The sequence below is a fragment of the Molothrus ater genome, unplaced genomic scaffold (assembly GCF_012460135.2).
Source record: "Molothrus ater isolate BHLD 08-10-18 breed brown headed cowbird unplaced genomic scaffold, BPBGC_Mater_1.1 matUn_MA697, whole genome shotgun sequence".
NCBI classification, from domain to species: domain Eukaryota; kingdom Metazoa; phylum Chordata; class Aves; order Passeriformes; family Icteridae; genus Molothrus; species Molothrus ater.
Window position 1 is genome coordinate 3627 of NW_023416679.1, and position 9738 is coordinate 13364.

General features: G+C 63.9%; 1 protein-coding gene across 1 annotated transcript; it reads left to right on the forward strand.

Moving 5' to 3' along the window:
* Positions 1-1381: 1381 nt before the first annotated feature.
* Positions 1382-5255, forward strand: EMP3 (epithelial membrane protein 3). The gene is made up of 5 exons (XM_036405813.2): positions 1382-1419; positions 2500-2584; positions 2976-3078; positions 3619-3759; positions 4306-5255. Exons 2-5 carry the CDS (start codon positions 2507-2509, stop codon positions 4461-4463), a joined length of 480 nt encoding a protein of 159 aa, XP_036261706.1. The 5' UTR covers positions 1382-1419; positions 2500-2506; the 3' UTR covers positions 4464-5255.
* The last annotated feature ends 4483 nt before the right edge of the window (positions 5256-9738 follow it).

Below are 9738 nucleotides of genomic sequence, written 5' to 3' on the forward strand. Positions count from 1 at the left end.
TCTGAGCCCCTCCCCAATCCCGGGGGTCTCTCTCACCCTCTGCAGTTCCCCCTCCAGCAGCTCCACCCTGTCCATCTGTGGGGGGGGACGGGGGACACTGAGGTCCCCATCGAGGGCTCCGGGACCCCCCCCCCAGCCCCAAACAGGGGTGCGGGACCCCCCCCATGGCTGCAGAGGAGCCCCTCTGTCCGTCCGTCTGTCCGTCCCCTCCGTCCGTCTGTCGGGGCTGGCACCGATTTGTTGGTGGCAACGAGGGGGCAACCCCTCTCCCCTCCCCCCCCAAATGACGTCATCAGCCCCAAAATTTACCCCTAAATCCCCCCCAGATCCCAAAATGCCCCCAAATCCCATCCCAACACCTCAAGTCCCCCCAAGTTCCATTTCAGCCCCTCAAATTCCAGCCCAGCCCCTCCAAGTTCCCCGAAATCCCATCCCAGCCCCTCCCAGCCCCCCAAATTCCAGCCCAGCCCCACAAATTCCATTTCAGCCCCTCAAGTCTCCCCCAAATTCCATCCCAGCCCCTCCCAGCCCCCCCAAATTCCATTTCAGAGCCCCAAATTCTATCCCAGAACCCCCCAGTCCCCCCAAATTCCGTTCCAGCCCCCCCAGTACCTCAAAATCCCATCCCAGCCCCCCAAATCCCATCTCAGACCCCCCCAATCCCCCAAATTCCATCCCAGAGCCCCAAATCCCCCCCAGCCCCCCCCGTAGCCCCCAAATTCCTCCCCCAGGGTCCCCCCCACCCCCCAAGCGCCCCCAAATCGGGGTCCCGGCCCCCCCAAACCCCAATTCCCCCCCCCAGGACCCCCCAAATTTCCCCTCACGGCTCTCACCGCGGTCACGTGACTCCCCCCGCCGTTGCCATGGGAGCGCCGCCGGGGGCGGGGCCTCGCAGTGACCACGTGACGCTGGAAAAAGAGGGCGTGGTTACAGCGATCACGTGTTTCGGGATAATCCCTACCTCAGCGGCAATCAACCAATCAGAGGCTGGGTGGGGCTCGGGCTTGTAGCCAATGACAATCAGGGCGTGGCCGCAGCGCCAACAACCAATCAGAGGCTGCTATTTTACCGTGAAACCCCGCCCCTCTCCTTCTTGACCAATCAGAGCACAGCGCGCCGTGGAGGAGGGAGGATCCAAAAAAAAAAAAAAAAGCCCCAACCAATCAGAGGCCGCCAAACTTTTCAGCCAATCGGACGCCACCCCGAAATCAACAACCAATCAGAAGCCAGGATTTGGGGGTGGGGGCGGGGCGGGAGTCTGCGTGGGCGGGGTGGGCGCGGCCAGGGATGGGTGTGGTCGTTTTGGGGGGCGTGGTCACGGGGTGGGTGTGGTCAGTTTGGGGCGTGGCCGGTACTGGCGAGGCCCCGCCCACCTCGTAACGGAACGAGCGGAGCCGCGGGAGCGGCGGGACCCCAAAAGTGGGTGGGGGGGATTGGGGGGGGATTTGGGGGTCTCTGAGAGACTTTGGGGGCGTTTTGGGAGGGATCGGGGGGATCTGAGGGAGTTTGGGGAAATTTGGGGGGAATTTGGGGGGGTTCTAAGACTGTTCAGGGGGATGTGGGGGGGATTTGGGGGGCTCTAAGGGGGTTCAGGGGGGGCCTTGGGGGGGTTCTGAGGGGGGTTCTGGGGGTATTGGGGGGGGGTCTGAGGGGATTTGGGTGGGATTTGGGGGTTCAGAGGGACTTTGGGGGGACTTTGGGGGGCTCTGAGGGACTCCGGGAGGATAAGGGGAGCATTTGGGGAGGATTTTGGGGGCTCTGAGGGACTTTTGGGGGGGATCTGGTGGGGATTTCGGGGGGATTGGGGGGGGGCTCTAATGGACTTTGGGGAGTCTGGGGGGGGATTTGGGAGGGGTTAAGGGGGTTCGGGGGGGACTGGGGGGCTCTAAAGGGGTTCAGGGCGGGGATTGGGGGTGTCTGAGGGAGTTTAGAGGGGTTTTTCTGAGGGGATTTTGGGGGCTCTAAGGTGTTCGGGGGGGATCTGGGAGGGGTTTGGAGGGGTCTTGGGGGGACTTTGGGGGGCGTTCTAAGGGGGGGTTCAGGGGGATGGGGGTGTCTGGGCGGGATCGGGGGAGGGGGGGCTTGGGGGTCTATGAGTGACTTTGGGGGGGATTTGGGGGGTCTGGGGGATTTAGGGAGGATGTGGGGAGGATTTGAGGGGGCTCTAAGGGACTTCGGGGAGGATTTGAGGGGGTTTGGGGGGATTTGGGAGGGGTTAAGGGGGTTCGAAGGGGGATTGAGGGACTCTGAGGAACTTGGGGGGGATTTGAGGGGGTTCTAAAGGGGTTCAGGGGGGTCTGGGGGGGATTTGGGGTCTCTGAGGGGCTTTGAGGGGGTCTGGGGGGGATTTGGGGGGGTTTGGGGGGGATTGGGGGTCTCTGAGGGACTTTGGGAGGATTTGAGGGGGATTTTGGGGTCTCTAAGGGAGTTCGGGGGGGCCTGGGGTTCTCTGAGGGTTTTTTTGGGGTGCTCTGACCCCCCCCCCCCGAACCCCCCCAGCCCCACCATGCATCTCCTCCCGGCCGCCGTCACCGCCCTTCATCTCCTCATCCTCCTCCTCTTCTTCATCGCCACCCTGGATAAGGTGGGACCCCCAGGGGCACCCCCCAGGGGTATTTGGGGGGTCCCAGGGCAGTTTTGGGGGATCTCAGGGTGGTTTTGGGGTCCCCCAGGGCTGGTGGGTGCCGTGTTGGGATTTGGGGGTGTTTTGAGGATGTTTTGGGGGTGGTTTTGAGGATGTTTTGGGGTGGTTTTGGGGGTGTTTTGAGGATGTTTTGGGGGTGTTTTGAGGATGTTTTGGGGGTGGTTTTGGGGTGTTTTGAGGGTGTTTTTGGGGGTATTTTGGGAGTGTTTTGAGGATGTTTTGGGGGTGGTTTTGAGGATGTTTTGGGATGTTTGAGGATGTTTTGAGGATGTTTTGGGAGTGTTTTTGGGGGTGTTTTTGGGGTGTTTGAGGGCATTTTTGGGGGTCCCAGGGCTGGTGGGTGCTGCCGGACTCACAGCCCCTGAACCTCTGGTACGACTGCGCCCCCCAAAACCGATCCCAGGGCTGGGAGTGCAGCAGCCTCGGGCTCAGCCGTGAGTGGGGGTCCCGGGGGGGGGTCCTGGGGGGTCTTTTGAGGGTCTTGGGGGGGCCTTAGGGGAGTTTTAGGAGTCCCTGGGGAGTCCTGAGGGGTCTTGGGGGCCCCTAGGGGGTCCTGGGGGGATTCTGGGTGATCCTGGGGAGTCCTGAAGGGGTCCTGAGGGAGTTTTGGGGGTCCCTGGGGAGTCCTGAGGGGGTTTATGGGGAGTCCTGGAGGGTCTGGGGGGATCTTTGGGGGTCCTATGGGGGTCTTGGGGGATTTTGGGCATCCCTGGGGGGATTTTGGGGAGTCCTGGGGATCCCTGCGGGCAGTGCAGGCACTGATGGTGATTTTTGGGGTGCTCTGGTCAGTTTTGGGGTGCTCTGGTCAGTTTTGGGGTCTGTGATTGATTTGGGGGCCTCACAGAGGGTCTGTCCCCCCCAGCCCTGCTGCGGGGGGGGTGCAGGGGTTGATGGTGCTCAGTTCTGGGGCTCTGTGCTCAGTTTTGGGGTGCTCTGGTTAATTTGGGGGGCTCACCGGGGGTCTCTGCCCCCAGCCCTGCTGCGGGGGGTGCAGGGGTTGATGGTTTCCGCCCTGCTGCTCTCGGCCTTCGGCCTCCTCCTCTTCCTCTGGCAGCTGCTGGCGGGGCCCCGCGGGCGCCTCTTCCTGCCCTCGGCCGCTGCCCAGCTGCTGGCAGGTCAGTGACCCCCAAAATGGGGCACCCCAAAACCCCTGGGACCCCCCCCCAGAACCCCCTGAGGCTCCCCAAAACCCCTGGAGTGTCCCTAAAATCACCGGGGCTCCTCAAAATCCCTGGAGTGTCCCCAAAACACCCGGGACCCCCTCCAAAATTGATCTGGGTGCCCCCAAATTGATCTGGGTCCCCCTGAACACCCCCAAATTGATCTGGGTCCCCCCGAGATTGATCTGGGTCCCCCTGCACCCCTGAAACCCCCCCAAATTCCCAGCTCCTCCCAAGCCCCTGTGCCTTTCCCATGTCCCTGTCCCCCCAGTGTCACCCCAATGTCCCCCCCCCCCAGTGTCCCCCCAGTATCACCCCAGTGTCCCCCATCGTGTTCCCCCAGAGTCCCCCCCATGTCCCCCTCATGTCCCCCCAGTGCCACCCTGGTGTCCTCCCGAGTGTCCCCCCCAAATGTCCCCCCAGTGTCCCCCTGGTGTCCCCCCGTGTGTCACCCTGATGTCCCCCTGATGTCACCCTGATGTCCCCCCGGTGTCCCTGCAGGGCTGGCGGCGCTGTTGGGGGCGGGGCTGTTTGTGGCCGGAGGGGGCGGGGCCAGCGTTGGGGGCCGCCCCGGGCACTGCCCAGCACTGGCCGGGCTGGGCGGGGCCCTGGCTCTGGCCAGCGGGGGAGGGTACCTGCGGCTGCGGACACGCGACTGACCACGCCCACCTGGGACACGCCCACTTGGCATGCCCACCGGACACGCCCATTGGGCGCACCTGCTGGACACACCCACCTGGGACATGCCCACTGACATACTCACCTGGAACATGGCCACCGGACACGCCCACCCTGGAAACACCCATTGGATGCACCCACTGACACGCCCACTGGACAGCAACTGGCTATGTCTGTTAGACACACCCACCTGGGACACGCCCACTGGACACACCCTCTGACACGCCCACTGGACACAGCAACTTTCAAAGCCCGTTGGACACGCCTACCTTGGACATGCCCACCTGGGACACACCCACCTGGGACACGCCTATTGAACACACCCATTTGTCACACCCACCTGGGACACACCCACTGGCCACACCCATGGACACGCCCACCTGAGACACGCCCACTGGACAAGGCCCCTCCCATCCCAACCAATTACCCTCCAATGATGTCATTGATGGCCAGATGGTGACATCATCACACCACGTGACCACTGACATCATCAGCGTGGCCAATGACAGCTCTGATGGTGCTGACGTCGGCGATGACATCATGAACAAGATGGGTGTTGTCAATGACATCATCAGCATAGCCAGTGACATCATCAACAGCGTCAGCATGACTGATGACATCGTCAGTGAGATGGGCGTGGCCAGTGATGTCAGTGACATCAGCAGCAGGCCCACGGTGACCAATGGCAGAACTGATGTGGCCAGAGACGTCATCAACGGGGGTGGGCGTGGCCAACGACATCACCACTGGTGTCAACATGACCAATGACATCATCAGTGTGTCTGATGACGTCATCACGAGGGGGGTCAGGGATCGCTGCAGGGCATTGTGGGTAACAGGGGGCGGGGCAGAGCCACCACCCATGAGGGGATTGGGCTGCTGGGGGCGTCTATAGGGGGGGCATCTATAGGGGGAGTCTATAAGGGCGTCTATAGGGGCGTCTATAGGGGGAGTCTATAGGGGGAGTCTATAGGGGGAGTCTATAGGGGGAGTCTATAGGGGCGTCTATAGGCCGATCTGTAGGGGGGTCTATAGGGGTCTCTATAGGGCTGTCTATAGGGGTCTCTATAGGGGTCTCTATAGTGGTCTTTATAGGGGTGTCTATAGGATCACATGGGGTCTATAGGGGTCTCTATAGGGGTGTCTATAGGAGTATCTATAGGGGTGTCTATAGGGGCATCTACAGGATCATATGGCGTCTATAGGGGGTCTATGGGGGGGTCTATAGGATCATATGGGGTCTATAGGGTGTCTATAGGGTGCTTCAGGATCATATGGGGTCTCTAGGGCTGTCTATAGGGTACTGTGGTGGTTGTAACGGGTCCTTATGGGGCTGTGAGGATCTCTATAGGGCACTGTAGGTCTCTATATGGCACTATAGGTCACTGCGAGGTCTTACGGGTCCCCATAGCTCAGCAGATCACTGCAGGGTGCCATAGGGGGCGCTACGAGGGTGCTGTGAGGTGCTGGAGTCTGCTATAGGGCGCTATAGGTCTCTATGGGTCTCTATAGGGTCTCTATAGGGCGCCCCATGGGCACGGCCCCTCCCCGTAGGCCACGCCCCCACTCCAAAGCTGCGCGAGGCAGGGGGCGGAGCCTCTCTGAGGGCGCGGCCAATCAGAGGAAGGAAAAGGGCGGGAAAAGCGCTGAGGGGAGCGAGGGATGGAGGAGGGAGATACCCCTTGGGACCCTCCAAACCTCCCTCAGAAACCCCCAGACCTCCCTCAGGACCCCTAAACCTCCCTCAGGACCCCTCTGGACCTCAATATGAGGCTCTCCAGTGGTGGGTGAGCCCCTCTGAGGTTTGGTCATGGAGGGCTTCCCTCATTCCCGTCCCCTCACGCTGAGGGCGCCATCATGGCGGGGGGTCCCCATTTCCCTCACGCACCTCCCCTTATCCCACCGTGGGGATCTCCACCACGGCAGGGCTGCTGTCCCCACCGTGTCCCTTTCCCCTCCCCGCTGCTGTCGCAGTCACCCAAGCGTGGCCCTGGACTGGAAGCAGCTGCTGGACAGGTGATTAACGCGATTCATTAGCGCATGGCCGCAGGGGCAGCCAGGCGTGGCCTGGCCCTGTCCTCCTCCCGCCTGTCCCCAGCAGCCACCAGCTGGCCCTGTCCCACTGCCTGTACCTGGGACACCAACTGTCCCTGGCTCACCTGGCCCTGTCCCCAGCTGCCACCTGGCCTGAGGCAACCGCGCGTCCCTGTTCCCCCAGCTGTCCATGTGCCCATCCCCTGAAGTGTCCCTGTGGCCACCATAAAGCTGCCCCCCAGTCGCTCCTCCTGCCCCACAGCCCCCAAGCCTGCCCCACACCCCAACAGCTGCCCCATAACTCCCCCAGGTCTCCAGAGGGGGCTGCGAGTGTCTGGGGGGACCCCAAAGAGTAACTGGGATAACTGGGAGGGGGCTCTGGGGGGAATTTGGGGGTGCTGAGAGCTTTGGGATAACTGGGGGGGATTGGGGTCTTTGGGGGACTTTCAGAGGCATTGGGGGGGTTCGGGGGGTGCATGGAGGTGATGGGGGGGCTGCCGGTCTCTGTCGCGGTATGGCGACAGGCTCGGGAAAGGGCGGGGGTCAGCCCGTCCTGCGCCCCCCCCCCCCCGGCGGTACCGGGAGGGGGCGTGGTCAGTACCGGGAGGGGCGTGGCCGATACAAAAGGGGCGTGGTCAATATCAGGAGGGGGGCCGGTACAGGCAGGGGCGGGGCCGATACCGCAGGGGGTGTGGCCAGTACCGGGAAGGGCGGGGCCGATACCAGGAGGGGCGGAGTCGGTACCGAGAAGGGGCGGGGCCGGTACCGCAGGGGGTGGGGCCGGGCCGGTGTGTCCCAGTGACCGGCGGCGGCAGCGGCGGGGATGCGGCGGGGAGTGTGAGAGGTGAGCGCCGGCCGGAGACCCCTCCCCACGGACCCCCCCTCGCCCACCCCCGGGACCACCCGACAGACCCTCCTGAGACCCCCCCCGGGACCACCCGGGACCGAAGGACCCCCCCCCCCCCCTCCGCTCTCCCTGGAGACCCCCACAGCCCCCCCCGGGAGCTCCTCACAAGCCCCCCAGGACCCCCCCTCAATGCTCTGACACCGTGACTGTCCCCCCACAGAGCCCCCCGGGGCCCCTGCCCCCCATCCTGCACCCCCACCAACCTGACAGAGCCTCGACACCACCCCCTGCCCCCCCCCCAGCTCTCTGACCCCCCCCGGGACCCCCAACATCTCACAGACCCCCCCCCCCCCCCGTCACCCTGAGACCCTCTCAGGACCCTCCAGCACCCCCCGCTCCGGACCCCCTGGGACCCCCCAACACCCCTTGGGGACATCCCCTGGGACCCCAATATCCTCTGGGACCCCAACACCCCCTGAGCCCCCCCCCCCGAATTTTCCAACATCCAAAACCATCCCTGATATCCCCCCCGTAGACCCCAACCCTCGAGACCCCCCCCACAGCTCCCTGGCACCCCCAAACGCCAGAAAATCCCCCAAGAACCCACAGAGCCCCTCCACAAACACCCCAACAACACCCCAACAGCAACACCCCAACAGCAACACCCCAACACCTCCCTGACACCCCCAAACAACCCCAATCCCCTTGGCGCCCCTCAACACCCCTCGACACCCCCGAACCCCCCGACACCCCCAACCCTTTCCGACACCCCTAAAAACCCAACAACACCCCAAAACTACCCCAAGAACACCCCCCAACACCCCGACAACACCCCGACAACACCCTGACACCCCAAAACCACCACAGCCCCCCACCCTGCAACACCCCAAACCCCCCCCTCTTCCCTTTCCCCGCCGGCTGGGACACCCCGATACCCCCGGGGAGTGGGGGGCAGGGACAGACAGACACGGGGACAGCCAGCAGGACACAGGGACAGACAGACGGACAGACGGACGGACAGACAGGCGGCCCCGCCGCACCGCCCGCCTGCCCTATTAGTATTCTGCGAGCGGCAGCGGGTGCTGCAGGGCGGGGGGGGGGGAGCGGCGGGGCCGGACTGGGAGGCACTGGGAGGGACTGGGAGGCACTGGGAGGGCTGGGAGGGGGTGGGGGGGGAGATGGTGCCCAGCTGGAGGGGTCGGGGTCAAACTGGGGGGGACTGGGAGGGTTTGGGGGGGGGAATAGGAGGTGCCGGGGTCTCGTTGCAGGGGACTGGGGGGGGGGGGGGGGCTGGGAGGGGATGGAGAAGGAGCTGGGAACCAGTTTGGGGGGACTGGGAGGGACTGGGGGGACTGGGAGGGGATGGAGAGGGAACTGGGAAGCAGTCTGGGGGACTGGGAGGGACTGGGGGGACTGGGAGGGGATGGAGAGGGAACTGGGAACCAGTTTGGGGGACTGGGAGGGGATGGAGAGGGAACTGGGACCCAGTTTGGGGGACTGGGAGGGACTGGGGGGACTGGGAGGGGATGAAGAAGGAGCTGGAAACCAGTCTGGGGGACTGGGGGGGACTGGGATGGAACTGGGGAGATGAGAGGGGATGGAGAGGAAACTGGGAACCAGTTTGGGGGGACTGGGAGGGACTGGGGGGACTGGGAGGGAATGGAGAGGGAACTGGGAACCAGTTTGGGGGACTGGGAGGAACTGGGAAGGGATGGAGAGGGAGCTGGAAACCAGTTTGGGGGACTGGGGGGGGACTGGGAGGATTGGGATGGGGGGAATGGGGAGACCTGAATGAGGAATGGAAGGGGCTGGGGCCAACTGGGAGGGACTGGGAGGGAGGGAATGGGAGGGGGGGGGAACTGGGAGGGACTGGAAAGGGAGAGGGGGGAACTGGGAGGGACTGGGGGCAGCTGGGGGGGGCTAGAATGGGACTGGGAGGGAACTGGGGAGTGCTGGGGTCTCACTGTGAGGCACTGGGAAGGGATGGGAGGGGAACTGGGATAAACTGGGATCCAGCTGGGGGGCCTTGAATGGGATTTGGAGGGACTGGGAGGGATCTGGGGTGGAATGGGGGATACTGGGAGGGACTGGGAGGGATTTGGGGTGGAATGGGGGATACTGGGAGGAGCTGGGACCCAGCTGGGACCCAGCTCGGGGCTGTGGAATGGGAGGGGAGGGAGGACTGGGAGATGCTGGAGTTTAACTGGGAGGGCACTGGGGACCAGTTTGGGGGACTCGGAGGAACTGGGATCCAGCTGGGGGGTGTCAGAGTGGCACTGGGGGTACTGGGATCCAACTGGGTGAACTGGAAATGGCCTGGGGGGCCCAGGATGAACCAACTGGGTAAACTGGGATGGGAGTTGAGAGCTGGGGGC

What these genes read in the sequence shown, in the direction of transcription:
- EMP3 (XM_036405813.2), top strand. Translation starts at nt 2,507, where the DNA reads ATGCATCTCCTCCCGGCCGCCGTCACCGCCCTTCATCTCCTCATCCTC. An exon ending in TCATCGCCACCCTGGATAAG is followed by an intron (nt 2,585 to 2,975) that starts GTGGGACCCCCA and finishes TGGGGGTCCCAG; the next exon opens with GGCTGGTGGGTGCTGCCGGA. An exon ending in CGCTGCCCAGCTGCTGGCAG is followed by an intron (nt 3,760 to 4,305) that starts GTCAGTGACCCC and finishes GTGTCCCTGCAG; the next exon opens with GGCTGGCGGCGCTGTTGGGG.